Here is a 17398-nt window from a genome sequence, read left to right as displayed (position 1 = left end):
ATGGGAAAGTACTTTAAAAAAAAGAAAATGCAGTTCAAAGAGCTGTATAAGAGATCGTGTTGAACAACTTAAGCAAAACTGAAAACAGATGCAGGACTGTGCAATTTAGTTTAACTTTGTAGAACCATATCATTAGCAAATATATATTCAGTGGGAGTGGTTCAGAAGTAGATTTTCATAAGATAAAGTTGCTGAGAATACAAAGACCAAGTTCAGTTAAAATTTGCTCAAAGTAAACTTGAATTTAAAGACCAAGAATATGGGGAATTTTTTTTAAGGGCAACCTCTGTTTTTTTCTATTCATTTGACCCATATGGTCCACTTAAAATATTTTATGATCTCTGTGCTCATTAGCTTTTAGAAATATCTCAGGGAGTGTAAAATTATCATTTATCTATAAATAAATTTTTCACAAATATCAAAATTGTGAGAACTTCTCACTATCCTTTGAAGTAGGTTTTTTTTTTTTAAGATTTTATTTATTTATTTGTCAGAGAGAGAGAGTGAGAGAGAACACAAGCAGGGGGAGCGGCAGGCAGAAGAAGCAGGCAGAGGGAGAAGCGGGCTCCCCGCTGAGCAAGGAGGCCCATGTGGGACTTGATCCCAAAACCCTGGGATCATGACCTGAGACCGAGGTAGACACTGAACCGACTGAGCCACCCAGGTGTCCCTGAAGTAGGGTTTTTTGTTTGTTTGTTTGTTTTGTTTTTTAAAGATTTACTTATTTGTCAGAGAAAGAGAGTGCACAACCAGGGGGAGTGACAGGCGGAGGGAGAAGCAGACTCCCTACTGAGCAAGGCAGGGACTCCATCCCAGGACCCTGGGACCATGATCTGAGCCAAAGGCAGATGCTTAACCGACTGAACTACCCAGGCATCCCTCCTTTGAAGTAGTTTTATTAAAGAAACAGCAATAAGCTCCAAATTTGTATCTGCAGTGGAAATTGCCTTTCTATATTCCTACACTCCAAAATGTTTTTCCTGATAAAATTTCCTAATTGCAATTTTTTTCTGTAAATGATTTATAGGGTTCTTGTATAATACAGTTTGCTACTTTATAGTTTGGCCTACTAAGGCAAATTAAAACAAACTTGCTATGTTTAAGTCTTAACACGGAAGCATTGATTATATTTTTTCCTATTGACTTTCTGCTTGAGACATAGCAAGTTCCCTGTTTTGAATGAAGAGTTAAATTTAAGTACTTCTCCTCTCCCGACAAAGCTAGATCTCTCTAGTGAAAACAATAATAGGGACTGGTTCCATGGTAAAGATGAATTGAGTGTCCTAAAGCATACGAAAATTTGTTGCCAGACAAATGAAGGAGTTTAATGGGTATCAGTAGATCCTTTTATCAGAAGGTTTAGCCACCCACAGTTGATCACAATTTGTTGTACTACTGGACAGATTCCTAATGGTTACATTTTTAGTCTTGTTTTTTGGTACTGATGAAGGAATGAAAGCATTATAGGTTTCATAGTACATTGCATTCAGTTTTTTCTGAACATAGAAAACTTTGCATTGGTAGGTAGGGTTTTGTTTTGTTTTTCTTAAGTTTTTTAAATTTAAGTAATCTCTACACCCAGCATGGGGCTCAAACTCACAACCGGAGACCGTGAGTTGCACACTCTTCTGACTGAGCCAGCCAGGCACCCGGGCAGGTAGGTTTAAAAGCAGAATTTATACCATTTTTCTTTCTTTGTCAGTTCTCCTTGTGAGTAGAGAAAATAATCTAAATCAGTAGTTTTCAAACTGAGGTATGTGTGGTGAGAAGGAAGAGACCTATTAGTTTCAATAACTTTAAGGAAATAAATTTTCAGATCTTCCGTACCTACTCTTTCCTAAAATTGGTTTGCCTGAGAGAGATCCTTACTGCGGGAGTTCAGTCGCTTGTCCCCTTTGCCCACTTGACTAATTTTGCCTCTCTGGTAAATCTCATGCCAGTAGTTATTGTACTAATTCAATCTAAAAGACAAAAAATAGTACTTAGGGCATTAAGGTAATTGAAAATTAAGGAAAATTTACGTACATATACATATATACTATATTTTGAAGTGTTATACAATGATCAGTGAAAGACTTTGAACATACAAGAGTATCACGTTCAAATAACAATCTGTGAATGAAGCGGAATGGAAATATAAGTTCAAGTAGAAAAAGGGAAGATGTAAAATTCCTGTTGTTTAAGAAGAGTATATGTTCACACGAGTTTTAAATAGATGATTCCAGGAATTAAATCTGTATTTTTACTTGTTTGGGTACACCTAAAATAATAATGTAAAAGTTTTATTTAAAAATATAAAAACTTATACCATCCAGGAAATTACACTGTTTGCAACTATTTAAACTTAAGATGAAAACTTTTAGATACCGACTTAAAAATATGTGAAGTGTTGCATAATTTTTCAAAGTTATTTTACTATGAATAAACAAGTTGGAAGGTCATTGGTTTAATAGCGCCCTGAGAGACTAGTGGATAATAGAGGCTTGCTTATTTATGATGGTTAAAAAGTCAGATAAATAACAGATCCTTTTATACTATTAGTAAAGTGCTTTATTGCTTTGAGGCATGCCTGTAATGAATGTTCCACTCCCCAAATTTAAATTTTCTTTAACTGGATAAAGATATTGTTCTGAAGTCTGATATTTAATCCTTTAGTCTGAATTGAGCCGCATGACATCACCTTTAAAAAAGCAAACATATTAACTGGATCTGTAAGTAGCTGCAGCTGTCAGTAACATCAGGCTTATGTACAGATTAATGGCTGTTCTCAATTACAGGGAACTCTATCTTTGTATAGGTAGGTGTTTTTTTGTTGTTGTTGAGGAAAAGATCAAGACAAGATCTAAACCAGCTGCCTAGTTAATATTACTCATTGACATTTAGTATTGGGAAAATAAATGTTAAGCTTAACACAGATAACAAAAAATGCCTATTTGTAGCACCTCGCAAAAAAAATTCTAAAGTTATTCATAACTCAGTTGATACCTTCATTTGCTTCTAGTTTTTTTAAAGATGATTTTAAAAAAGTAATTTCTAGGGGCGCCTGGGTGGCACAGCGGTTGAGCTTCTGCCTTTGGCTCAGGGCGTGATCCCGGCATTATGGGATCGAGCCCCACATCAGGCTCCTCTGCTATGAGCCTGCTTCTTCCTCTCCCACTGCCCCTGCTTGTGTTCCCTCTCTTGCTGGCTGTCTCTATTTCTGTCGAATAAATAAATAAAATCTTTAAAAAAAAAATAATTTCTAACTTGAAATTTAAAGTTGGTGAATAAAAACTTTCTGAGATTTTAAAGTTAGGATAGCTTTATCTTTTTTTTTGTATTGCAAATAAAAGTTAGTTTGCTACTGTTCACATTGGTGGGTTCCTATGAGTTTAGAAATATGTAGATTAGGTAGATACCACAACTCATAAGTTACCTTCTGAGAGTAGTTTATCAGTCTGAGAGTAGTTTATCATTATAGACTCAGAAGAAATGTGCTTTACTTTTATGAGATTTCATTAAGAAAAGGATATCCCGTATATAGCTTTCTATTACTGATTTCTATGTAATTCCATCATGTCAAAGAATATACATTGTATGATTTTAGTTCTTGTACATTTGTGTACAACCCAGGATATTGTCTGTCTTGATGAATGTTCGTACTTGAAAAGAGTGTGTATGCTGCTGTTGTTGGGTGGGATGTGCTATAAATGTCATTTAGATCTAGTTGATGGTGGACTTGAATTGTAATGTTTTCTTGGTCAATTGACCCTTTTATCATTATGTAATATCCCTCTTTAACCCTAGTACTTTTCCTTGTTTTCAAGTCTACTTTAGCTGATATTAAATGTAAATGTACCCCTCCATTTTTCTTTTGTTTTGTGTTTGCATAGTATATCTTTTTCCCTTCTTTTACTTTCAACTTGCCTATACCGTTATATTTAAAGTGAGTTTCTTGGGGCATCTGGGTGGCTTAGTCGGTTAAGCATCTGCCTTCTGCTTGTGTCATGATCGCAGGGTCCTGGGATCGAGCCCCATGTTGGGCTCCCTGCTCAGCGGGGAGTCTGCTTCTCCCTCTCCCTCTGCCTGCTGCTCTTCCTAGTTGTGCTCTCTCTGTCAGATAAATAAAATCTTTAAAAATAATCAAATAAAATGAGTTTCTCATAGACAGCATACACTTGGCTCTTGTTTTTCAATTCATTTGACAATTTGTCTTTTAGTCAGTATGTTTATAACATTTACACTGAATATAATTATTGATATGTTTGGATTTAAGTCTACTTTTTAATTATTTTCCTCTTTATTCCATTTTTTATTCTACTGCTTCCTCTTTCCTGTTGTTTGAATGTTTAGTATTTTATCTCTTGTGTTTTTTTACCATATCTCCTTTGTATAGTTTGTTTTGGTAGTTGCTCTAGGAGTTACAATTTACACACTTAACTTTTCACTGTTCTAGATAGGATTGATACTTTACCGCTTCAGGAGGAATACACAAATCTTACTACCACACTTTACCCTCCCCCACTTTATGTTGCAGTTGTCATTTGTATTATGTGTATATACATTGAAAACCCCACCAGACAATGTTACGATTTTTGCTTTCAGCTGTCATACACATTTTAAAGAACTTAAGAGGAAAAAAATAGTTCATTATATTTACTCAGATATTTCCCATTTCGGTTGTTCTTTCACTCCGGAAGTCCCAAGTTTCTCTCTGGTATCATTTCTTTTTTACCCAAATAAATAACTTTCTTTAGCATTTCTTTTATTTATTTGTTTTTGTTTTGTTTTGGTTTTGGGTGGTTTTTGTTGTTGTTTTGTTTTTCATTTTTTAAATTATGCTCAATTAGCCAACATATATAATTAGTTTTTGATGTGTTCAACGATTCATTAGTTGCATATAACACCCAGTGCTCATCAGCACACGTGCCCTCCTCAATACCTATCACCCCCGGTTAACCCATCCCCTACCCTTCTCCTTCTGTAACCCTCAGTTTGGTTCCCGGAGTCCAGAGTCTCTAATGGTTTGTCTCCCTCTGTGATTTCTTCCCATTCAGTTTTCCCTCTCTTCCCTGTCATCCTCCGCCCTATTCGTTTTGTTCTATATATGAGTGAAACCATATGATAATTGTCTTTCTCTGCTTGACCTATTTCACTTAGCATAATCCCCTCCAGTTCCATCCATGTTGATGCAGATGGTGGGTATTCATTCTTTCTGATGGCTGACTTTAGCATTTATTTTAAAGCAAGTTGGTTTGTGATGGATTCTTTAGTTTTCCTTCACTGAGAATGTCTATTTTTGCCTTCATTACTGAAGAATATTTTCAACGGATATAAAACTCTAGGTTTTGGATTAGCAGGTTTTGTGTTTGTTTTTATGTTTTGTGCTCCTGCCTTCTGGCCTCTGTGGCTTTTGATGAGAAATTCACAGTCATTTGGATTGTTGGTCCCCTATATGAGCGTACCATTTTTCTGTTACTGCTTTCAAGACTTTTTCCTTTGTCTTTGGTTTTGAGCAGTTTGATTATGAAGTATCTGGGCATGAATTTTATTTTATTTTATTTTATTTTTTTTAGTTTATCCTGTTTGGGATTTGCTGAGCTTCTTGAAATCTAAGTTTACATCTTTTGCCAAATTTGGGGGGTTTTCAGCCATCATTATTTTTTTTTTCTAAAGATTTTATTTATTTATTTGACAGAGAGAGACAGCCACTGAGAGAGGGAACACAAGCAGTGGGAGTGGGAGAGGAAGAAGCAGGCTCATAGCTGAAGAGCCTGATGTGGGGCTCGATCCCATAATGCCGGGATCACGCCCTGAGCCGAAGGCAGACGCTTAACCGCTGTGCCACCCAGGCGCCCCTCAGCCATCATTATTATTTCTTCTTCTTCTTCTTGTTCTTGCATTGTGCCCTTTTCCTCTCCTTTTGAGAGGTTGACATTTTCCTGATTCCTTGAATGTCAAATAATGTTGGGTTATAGGCTGGACATTTTGATTTTATGAGATCCGAGTCTTGTTTAAATTCTATAAAAAAATGACAATGTCTTTGTTTGTTTTAGCAGTGAATGACCCAGTTAGGCTCAGTAAGGTTTGACTTGTCTTCTGTGGGCTGTGATCGTAATGTCCATTTTCAAAGCCTTTGTGGTTCTGTTCATATCTGTTCTGTGTACTTACCTCCCAAGGACCAGTCTGGGACCTGCTTTGTAATTCAGTTCTCAGTGCTTTTGGTATGTTGTTAGGGTCATACCCACACGTGTGCAGTTCAAGGTTAAACCCAGGAGATCATAGACAACTTTATGGGATCCCTTTCTTAAGGTCCCTCTTCTCTACAATATCACCAATAGTCCCTAGTTGCCAAAGTCTCCTAATATCGGTGATAAATAAAGACATGAAAGGATGTGCAGTATTGTTTGTTGTCAGGGAAATAGAAATTAAAACTGCAATGAGATCCCACTACACATCCACTAGAATACTGGTAGCGAAAAAGTCTGACCAGCTGCTTGAACAGTTTGTTAAGTGAAGATGCAGAGAAACTGGAACGTTCATGCATTGCTGGTAGGAATGTGAAATACTAAGCCACTTTGGAAAACAGTTTGACAGTTTCTCATAAAGTTAAACTTACATTTGCTGTATGACTCAGCCATGCCACTCCTAGATATTTATCCAAAAAATGTGAAAATATATGCCCACACTAAGGTCTATGCACAGCTTTATTCATAATCACCAAAAACTGAAAACAACTCAAATACCCATCACATGTGAAAGGATAAACAAATTTACTACATCTATTCGAGGGACTACAGAGTAATAAAAAAGAGAACTTATATATGCAACAGTATGAATGCATCTCAGAAGCATTGTGCTGAGTGAAAGTAGCCTCATACAAAAGGCTTTGCATTATTCCATTTATATGACACTCTGGAGAAGGCAAAAAATAGGCAAAGAAATTAGATTGGTGGTTGCCCAGAGCCTGGGAGCTGGGGGAAGGGAACTTTCTGGGATGATACAAATGTTCTGTATCTTGATTGTGGTGCCGCTTATATGAATGTACTTAAAAGGGATGACTTTTACAGTATATAAACTATGACTCAACAAACCTGACTTTAAAGAAACCATAAAACGGCATATTGGTTAGAGAGATTGTCAAAATAGTTTTGAATCAGTTAACTCATACTTAAGTATAGGGGAACTGAGAAACTGTATGTTTCAAAGAGGAATAAAGTTTAAAGTATCATGCAAAAATATTTATCTTTATATGCTATTTTATAACCTTTTGTGTTATTATATGGTAAATACCATGTCCATAAATGTGTATCCACAATACCTTAAATAGTTGCATAGTAGCCCATTTTATACAAATGCAAACTGATACCCCTTTTTTGGATAGTCGGGTTGTTTCTAGTTTTATTCTCCCTCAAATTAAATACTATAGTCCTCATCTTTGTAGCTATTATCTTGGAATAAATTCCTGGAAAAAAATTTCTCTGTTAAGGTCATGCCAAAGATTTCATACACATGATTATTAAATTATTACCCAGGAGTGTTCTATACTCCCTTACTTTGTTTTTTCCCTTAGTTTCTTTTAAAAAAATTTTAAGGTAGTTTATTGATCAACAAATATTTTACAGTTGTTACTAGTTAAATCTATCATTTTTTTCCTTTTATGCTTTCATACTACTTTGCTGTCAAACTTAAGAGAGGTTCTCCTCATCCTGAGAGCACAAAAGTATTTATGTTGGCTTCCAGTTTTATTTATGGTTTCATTTTTACATTAAATTCTGTATGGATTTAAGAGTTTATTTGGTATGATATGAGGTAAAGCTCACCTTTTGTCACATAGTTAACCAGTTGTTCATGTAACAATTACTGACTAATTCATTTCCCCATGGTTTTAAATGTGTCTTTAATCATATTGCAAATGCTTTTATTTCTATGCTTTCTACTTTGTTCTATGGGTCTGTTTGTTTTGATATTAATTGGAGTGCTTTAGTAAGTACAATTTTAAGACATTTCAATATGTGGTAAGGCAAGTCCCTATTGTCATTCTTATTTTTTAATGTTTTCTTGAATATTCTCATCCATTTGTTTTTCCAAATTCTAGATCATTTTGTCCAGTTCCACTAAAAATCTATTTTTCTGAGCAGTCTTTGTAAATTAATTTCAGGGAAATTTGATATTTTTATAAGCCTGCTATCTAGAAGCATGAAATCTACATCCCTCAGTAAAATTTAATAATGTTAATTTATATTATGCATTTAATACATTTAATCCTATATGTGTTGTAGGTTTTGTTGCTGAGATCTTTTTTTGTGTTATGTTTTCTGATTATTGCTGAAATATGGGGAAGGAATTTTGTATAGTTTTTCTGTAGTGTAGTCATCCTTTTATTTCCAATAGTTACATGGCTTTCTGTTAAGTAGGGTCTTATCAAAGGAAAATTTGGGGAATGTATGCCAAAATTTAATGAATATTTTGTATTTCCACTAGATTCTATGCTGTGAAGCTATAATTAACTCCACAAAGATGTGTTACAGTTAAGTACACTAGTCACTGTAATATTTCCTCACATCTATAGGACCCACAAAAAGAGTTTTGTCTCCATGAATCTGACCTCTAGTTTTAGATTGTTTGTAGAGTTATATGATAAAAAAAAAAAAATCAGTACAGTGTGTGATCTGTGGGACTAGAGGCCACTGAATGTAATTTATTCTCTTAAAGTCTTATTTTTCGAAGACTTCTATCCTTCCTCTCCACCCCCACCCTGGGAATATATTTCTCTGTGTCATTGGTTGGCACTAGCTAGTTACAGTACTATTAAAGTTAAGTCTAAGAAGCTGGTTAGATAATACTCCAAAATATTACTGTAAACTTGGTCTTCTTGTTGCTCTTAGCTAGTGTTTCTTAAATTGCTACCACTGAAGTAAGACAATTAAGGGACAGACAAAAGAATGCCAGGACTCAAGCCTGGTGATTATAGTGTTGTAAGTAGTCTACTTCACTGCCTTCTGGCGTAATTCAAGTGTGAGTTGGCCATGTTTGCAATTTAACACAGCTGTTAAGTTTTACATATGCAAAAAAAATTTAGTCACACTTGCATTGCTCTGAAATTGTTATTTTTATGTGTTCTGTGTTCTGCTTCCTCATCAAGACTCTAGACTATGAATGAAGGTGTGTCTCTTATTTATAAATCCCTGTAATCTTAGTATAATGTCTTAAACAAAATGACCATTGTACTGTGACCAATATAGTAGTAAAAATTGGAAAAGATTAGTAAATATCATGTATGATGAATAGTATGTGTATGTCCACATGTGTAAATACAAGTGAGAGTTAATCAAAGGCGATCATAGATGCCAGACCCAAAATGAGTACCAAGATGCTGGACAATAAGAGAAAGCCAAAAGATGGATACCTTGCCTTCCGAGAAGAATGTTAAGACCAAGTTACTAGGCTTGTCGTGATTATAAATTTGCATATATTCTGGGAAGACAAAGCCTTTGACATCTGTGTATAGATGTTCAGTGGACATCTGAAATTTAATACATTCAAAACAGAAATCTTAATTACCTCCCTAGTTTCATTCTTTCAACAAATATTTACTGAAGGACTACTGTGTGCCAGCTACTGTTCTGTGCTTGGAATATCCATCAGTGGGTGTAACAGATATCTCTGCCCCTGTGTTGCTTATACTCTAGCTGAGAGAAATAGGCAGTAAATAATATACTTAGTAGTTAAATTGTTAAGTATTGTAGAAAAAAGAAAAAGTACAAAAGGGTGAGTGAAATTGTGAGTGTTGGTGGGATGGGCTTGGGGATAATGATGGGGAGAAGAAAGTACCAACTTTAAATGGGGAAGTAAGTTGAAATTGGAGCAAAGAGCTGGAGGTGAGGGAATTAGTCAAGCAGGGATATCTAGGAGAAGAGCATACCAGGCACAGGGAATAGCTAGAGCAAAGAACCGAAGACAGGAGGTACCCAGTGTATTCAGTGAACTGCAGGGAGGCCGCCGTGGCCGATGCAGAGCCAGTGATGGAGAGAGTATGAGAGAAGGTTAAAGGGGGAAGGGAAATGGTAGAAGACAAATCATGTAGGGCCTTAGGCCACTGTAAAGACTTCGGCTTTTAGTCTGAGTGAAAAAAGGGAGTCATTATGCAGAAGAGTAACATCTGATTTACATTTTAACAGAATTAATTTAGCATCTCTGTTGAGGAAAGAATATAAAAGGGCTAGGGCAGGTACAGGGAGAACTGTTAAGAGTGATTGAAGAAATCCAGGCAGAGAAAGGATGGTGGCTTGTATGAGGGCAGCAGCCATGGAGGTGAGGAGAAATCTTTGGATTCTGGATTTTGAAGTTAGAGCTAGCATGATTTTCTGATGCTTTGGATTGGAATGTGACTCCAAAGATTTCTGGCCTTAGCAACTGGAAGAATGGAAGTGCCCTTAGCCATGATAGGAGAGACTGCAGGTGGAGCAGGTTCCGGGAAGATGAAGATACGTTAAGTTTGTAATATCCAAGTAGAGATGTTGCATAGACAATTGGATGTACAAGTCTGGAGTCTAGGAAAGAGGTCTAGGCTAGAGATAGAAATTTGAGAGTTGTCAGCTTGTAGATTATATTTAAACCATGAGATATCAAGGGAGTAAGTAAAAGAAGAGGACCAAAGACAGAGCTTAGGCATGTCATAGCTTTTTCCTTTGTTCTTCTTATCCTTTCAGATAGTTAATGGCACTACTATCTCCGTAGCTTCTCTAGCCAAAAATCTAGAAGTCATCCTTCATTCTGTGTAAACAAATCCCTTCTAAATCCAAATCTGTCTGCTTCATCTCCACTACCAACCTAGTCCAAGCCATCATTTTCTTCTAATCCTTCACTCTGTTTCCCTTTTGCCCCCTGCCTCCAGTCATTTTCCACCCAGCAGTCAGAATGATCTTTTAAAAAGGCAATTTATGGGGCACCTGGGTGGCTCAGTTTGTTAAGTGTCCAACCTTGATCTCAGCTCAAGTCTTGATCTCAGGGTCGTGAATTCAAGCTCTACGCCGGGCTCCACGCTGGGTGTGGAGCCTACTTTTTTTTTTTTTTTTAAAGCAATTCAGATCATATCACACCTCTGTTCAAAGCCCTCCATTGTCCTGTGTAGCAAGGGAAGCAATCAGAGTAAAAAAGCAGCCTATGAAAAATATTTGTGAACTATATATCTGAAAAAGGGTTAATATTTAGAATATATAAAAGACTCCTACAACTCAAAAAAAAAAAAAACCACAAAACAACCCACAAGTAATCCGATTAAAAATGGGCAAAGGACTTGAATAGACATTTCTTCAAAGAAAATATACAAATGGCTAACAAGATCCTCCACATTGCATGTCATCAGGGAAATTAAAGCAGCAAATCATCACTACACCCCTACCAGAATGGCCAAAATCCAGAATACTGACAATAAATGCTGGTGAAGATGTGGAGCGACAGGAACTCTCTTTCACTGGTGGTAGGGGAATGCAAAATGGTACGACTTTGGAAAACAGTCTGGTGGTTTCTCAAAAAACTGACCATTCTCTTACTGTACAGTCCAGCAACTGTGCTTCTTGGTATTTACCCAAAGGAACTGAAAACTTATGTCCACACAAAAATCTGCATACAGATGTTTATAGTGGCTTAACTCATAATTGTCAAAACTTGGAAGCAACCAACGCATCCTTCAGTAGGTGAATGGGTAAAATAAACTGTGGTACATCTAGACAATGGCATATCTTTCAGCACTAAAAAGAGAACTATCAAGTCATAAAAAGACGTGGAGGAACTTTTTTTTTTTTTGAAGATTTATTTGACAGAGAGACACAGAGAGAGAGGGAACACAAGCAGGGGGAGTGGGAGAGGGAGAAGCAGGCTTCCCGCTGAGCAGGGAGCCTGATGCAGGGCTCGATCCCAGGACCTGATCATGACCTGAGCCGAAGGCAGACGCTTAACAACTGAGCCACCCAGGCGCCCCATGGAGGAACTTTAAATACTTATTACTAAATGAAAGAAACCAATCTGAAAAGTCTACATCCTGTGTGATTCCAGCTATATGACATTCTGGAAAAGGCAAAGCCATATGGAAATAGTAAAAAAATTAGTGGTTGCCAGAGGTTAGGAGGGGGAGGGGTTAATAATGGGGCACAAAGGATTTTTAGGGCAGTGAAACTACTCTATATGATACTGTAATGGTAGAAACATGTCATTATACATTTGTCAAAACCCGTAGAATATACAATATCAAGAGTGAACCCTAATGTAATTTATGGACTTGGGGTGGTAAGAACATGTCAACAACGCAGTTCATCAGTTGTAACAAATGTACCACTCTGGTGCAGATGTTGATAATGAGGGAGCCCATGCTTGTGTAGGGGTAGGGGGCAAATGGAAGGTCTCTGTACCTTCTCAGTTTTGCTGTGAACCTAAAATTGCCTTAAAAAATAAAGTCTATTTTAAAAAATCGAGTGACAGGAACGATAAGGTAAGCTTTCTACAGAATGAGTTTGTGGGTGTAGAAGTGGTGAAGGTAGTTGGCTGTGATGCTTATTCCCCTTTTTACTTCCCTCTTCCATTGAACACATTTTGAAAGGGTTTGTTGTGTCTCACCCTCTCCCCCCAGCCCCCGCTTTGTGTAGCTGCACCACCCTAGATTTGGCCTTTCTTTTTTCTCTTGCCCCCTTCTTGATAAAGGGAAGTACAGTTAGAATAGTAGGCACTTAATAATGCTTTGGCATGAACATCCTTCACAACTTTAAGATCATGTGTACTTTTCATGCTCGTGCTGTCAAAAATCTTAACCCCTCTCTCTCTATCCTACCTCACTTTTGTAAAATGGGTTGAATAATATCTACCTTATACACTTGTTGTAAAGATTAAATGTTAATACTCTTAAAGCTCATAGGACAGGTCTGGCATATGGTAAACACCCAAACATAGAACTGTATCGTTATTACTCCTGTTATTAACTGATGTGTTAGTGCTCTTCATAACTGTTCATCCTGTCGGTCAAATACATTTCCTTTATGTATATTCCTTTTCAGTGTATATTCCTTTAACCTTCCTTCTTAGTCTCCTCTATAATCCAAGAGCCTTCTCCAATTTCAAACAAGTTATGAAAAGAAAATTTATAGATGCAGAGATGGCTGATTTAATTTTTTGGTCTTTCTGAGAGTAAACTTATTTTTTCCTTTATGTTACAGGTGGTATGCAAGATTACAATTATGTATGGGCCAACTGTTTTGAGATCACATTAGAACTATCTTGTTGCAAGTACCCACCTGCTTCGCAGCTTCGACAAGAATGGGAGAACAATCGTGAGTCTTTGATCACATTGATCGAAAAGGTAAAAGTAGCTGACTGGAAGGTTGGGGTATAGAAATACTAGATGATGTAAGGGAGAAATTCAGTTGCATTGGAGTAACAATCTTTAACAGTTCTTTTCCTTTGGAGGGCTTTAGCTGATTGTCTTAGAACGCTTTACAGACTGAAATAATCAGCCAAACTTGTACTATCAGGTTCTGACAATGTCATGTGGTCATATTTGCTAGAGAGCCTTTTCCACTATATGAACCATGGCTATCAGTTTAATTTAAGTATCAGGCAAGGTAATATACTATTGAATATACCAGAAATTATTACTTAATGAGAAATTATTACTTGTTGAGAAAATTAGAAGTCTGGGTTGGAGGAGAGGGAATTTCATAAGCATATTACTACTCTAGGTGTCGGACACATATGACTTAAGTTTAAGGATTAATATTTTTGTCTATATTTCATTTTCACTTGAAGGCATTGAAAAATATTTCAGGGAAATAGAGAAGTAACCTCATTTTTTTTTTTTTTTTTTTTTTTTTTTTTTTTTTTTTTTTTTTTTTAGAAATTCTAGCATCAATGCAGAGAGATTATGCTCTCTTACTTTCCAGATTGTCTTTGAGCAGTCTACTTTGATTCATGTTTTTTTAGGTTCACATTGGAGTTAAAGGATTTGTTAAAGATACAGTAACAGGATCTGGCTTAGAAAATGCAACCATTTCAGTGGCTGGTATTAATCATAATATCACAACAGGCAGATTTGGTGATTTCCATAGATTACTTGTTCCTGGAACTTACAACATTACAGCTGTTTCAACTGGGTAAGAATCTAGTTTCTAAATATATCAAGCCTCTGTTTATAGCTAAGACAGAAATACAGTGTAGGAAATGTTATTTACTGTATCTGGCTTTTATTTTTCCTTGTTTTCTGATTTTTCCCTTTTATAGTGAAAAAAGAGTATTGTGGAGTCTTTTGTGACATAGTCTAACAGTATAACTGGATATGAAACATAATTGTAAATTGTGAGGAAGGATGGTTTTAAAGCTTAAAAAGACGGTCAGCTGTGCATTGCCTCAAAGCTAATTGAGATCAGAGTAGAAGAAACTCAGAGCTCTGGGAAGGACATTTTAAAAAGTTGTCTTAACATCAGCTTTCTAATATATGAAATGAGTGGTTTCTTACTTCCCCTGGACACCTTTCTGGAAGCTCAGTTTGCTAAGGATTTAATGGAATATGTTTCATTTAATTTTGAACTTTCCTATTTGGGAAAAGTAGTTGGAATATCAGTTTGATAAGGCACTGCAAAGGATTGGATAATTTATCCCTTCTTTGAGTACCGTAGCAATGGTTACAGTGGGTTAATGACCTCCATCTTTCATATTATTCTCTCCTTTGCGTGTTATTTTTGGTAAGCATTCTAATGTATGGAACTGAGAAGAGGGTTAAGAGAGAAAGTTCTTTAAAGACTTAATCTGGGATTCTCTGAGATCATATCCTGGAAGTCTTGAATTTACCCATTTATCTTTATTTCGTTTGAGTTTTGACAGACCACTAAGTGTAAGAGTATGAAAAGGCTGTTGTGCTTTTATAATGTTAAAGCATTGTGTGTTTGAATTTAACTCCAAGCCACCTACTTTTTCAAAAAAATTTTTTTTCAGGTATATGCCACTGACAATTAATAATATAATAGTGAAAGAAGGACCAGCCACAAAGGTGAATTTTTCCCTTTGGCCAACTGTGACTTCAGTAATCCCTGACACAACTGAGGTGGTAGTAACGGCTAGCACAGTTGCTCTGCCTAATCTTGCCGGAACACAGTCCTTCCACCAGCCAATTCAGCCAAAGGACTTTCACCACCACCATTTCCCTGATATGGAAATCTTCTTGAGAAGGTTTGCCAATGAATATCCTAACATCACCCGGCTTTATTCGTTGGGAAAATCAGTAGAGTCAAGAGAACTTTATGTAATGGAGATATCTGATAATCCAGGTGTCCATGAACCAGGTAATTAACATGGTCTTATATGTAATTTCAGTAGTGCCTTTCAGAGCTTTGTACCATATTTCTGTGTTTCATCTAGAAAGGTCACCTTAAGTATATATAACTGGAACAAAGAAAACATACCAATCTCTTGCGAGAAAAGAAGAAAATCCATTTCATAATCCATATAGGCACAGTCTTTAATATACTGCATAGATTAGATTTTTTTTCTGCTAATAGTATTTTAATTTTCATATCATATGGCACGCGTGCGTGTGTGTGTATATGTGTGTGCGTGCTTTGAGTCTGCTCAGACGTATATATTAGTAAGTCTTTTGCCAAAATATATCTTTTCTTAAATTTTTGGTTCAGGGTCTTGCATATGTTGGGGAAAAAATAGAGTCCATGGTAAAATAAAAAGAAAAAAACTCTTCCATGTAATTATTTTGTTTTCAGGTGAACCAGAATTTAAGTACATTGGAAATATGCATGGAAATGAAGTGGTTGGACGAGAACTGCTATTGAACCTCATTGAATACCTTTGTAAGAACTTTGGAACAGACCCTGAAGTGACAGATTTAGTTCGCAGCACTAGAATTCACCTTATGCCATCCATGAATCCTGATGGGTATGAAAAGTCCCAGGAAGGTAAAGAATAGCTGTCTGTTAATGCTTAACCTTTTTGATTAGCATATCATGATTATTTGGGAGTGGAAGAGAATTTGAACTGGTTGTTTCCTTGGAATTTCTTATTTTGTTCTTATATATTGTTCTGGCTTTTGTATTCTTATAAGATAAGCTAGTTCATTCAACAGTTATGATATTAAGTTTATTTTTAATGGAGTTCTCCACTTTGGTAATGGCTCTTACTTCCTAAAAAATAAGATTTTAATAAAATTTTCCATTTTAACAATAATTTTAAATAACTTATTTGATTAATAATAAATTAATAACTTAATAAAATAAGAATTTTTTAAAATTACTGGTACACAGTGATTTTGTTAAATTATTATATTGGGAACACTTTCACAGATGAAAACTCAAACCAAATCTCTTCTGAAGACAGTAACTCTATATTGACTCCCAGTTGTGCTCCCCATGCATATTCTAAACATGCTGAGTTATTGACTTACCATTCCTCTGCCTTCTCTGGGCCAGCGCATCTCTCCTGGGGCAATATAGTCAGAGCAGGATGGGGGGCAACTTGCTTACAGGGGCCACTTTATGCAGAACACGAGTGCGAAAATCTGTTTTTTCTCCAAGCTGTGGTTCCTTCCAGGCAATCATACCAGTGAGTAGAGTAGGTAGCCCCATATGAATATGCAACCACGTGACTCTCACTGACTGAACACTGAGAGAATCAACTAATGAACGACCAGGTTAATCCATTTGTTATTATTCAGTTTACTTCAGGTTAATCCATTTGTTATTATTCAGTTTACTTCGCAAAGGACCTTATTCTTTGTCAGTCTCACAAATCCTTCCACATTCCTCTTTTGAGACCTTTCTGAGAGAGAGAACTATCTCCTACTAGTGAACCCTCCAGTTGGTTTTTCTCATTCACTTGCAAATTTTTCTCATCACAGTGATTATAATAGGATTCCCATTCCTTATTAAAAAGAAGTACATTTAAATTCAACCCTTTCTTCATCAGGTTAAACTTCCAACTATGTTCTTGATTGACTACCTTTTTGTGATTAATGTAAGCATATCACAGTTTTCTTCCTTTCATTTGGTCTGTTTCTTTATGGCGTTCTAGTGACATGTGTACCAGTACAGTAGAACCTCCCTCTGATCAGTCGGCCACTCAACACTGTGACCATGTCGCTGTGCGCCGATTGTTGACCGTGGAGCCATGCTTGTTTTTGGGCCAACACTTTAATGTAATTTATGTAGTTGGATTTTTTTTTCCCCCTCAAAGTATGAACAGAGGGGAGAAAGGAAAGGATAATGGTTTTACCTTTGTGTTCAAAAGATCTGGAAGAGATACACTTTTTTAATGTACAATACCAAAAAATGTGTGTTTTAATAGTAGTGTGATTAATCATAGTGAAGCCTGATGTGTTCACATTTACCTTTGAGTTAAGATAGCTGACATAGTATGTGTTGGATTAAAA

General features: G+C 36.3%; 1 protein-coding gene across 1 annotated transcript in view; it reads left to right on the top strand.

Moving 5' to 3' along the window:
- CPD (carboxypeptidase D) overlaps positions 1-17398 on the top strand; it is a 72620-nt gene that overhangs the window by 15708 nt on the left and 39514 nt on the right. Inside the window, exons 3-6 of the mRNA XM_011232331.3 lie at positions 13188-13330; positions 13951-14120; positions 14959-15305; positions 15738-15929. Coding sequence (XP_011230633.2) covers positions 13188-13330; positions 13951-14120; positions 14959-15305; positions 15738-15929 — 852 coding nt within the window. The remainder of the gene's footprint in view (positions 1-13187; positions 13331-13950; positions 14121-14958; positions 15306-15737; positions 15930-17398) is intronic.

Source organism: Ailuropoda melanoleuca, chromosome 13 (genome assembly GCF_002007445.2).
Source record: "Ailuropoda melanoleuca isolate Jingjing chromosome 13, ASM200744v2, whole genome shotgun sequence".
NCBI lineage: Eukaryota > Metazoa > Chordata > Mammalia > Carnivora > Ursidae > Ailuropoda > Ailuropoda melanoleuca.
The sequence above is the reverse complement of the archived record's forward strand: the minus strand, read 5'-3'. Positions and strand labels throughout refer to the sequence as shown.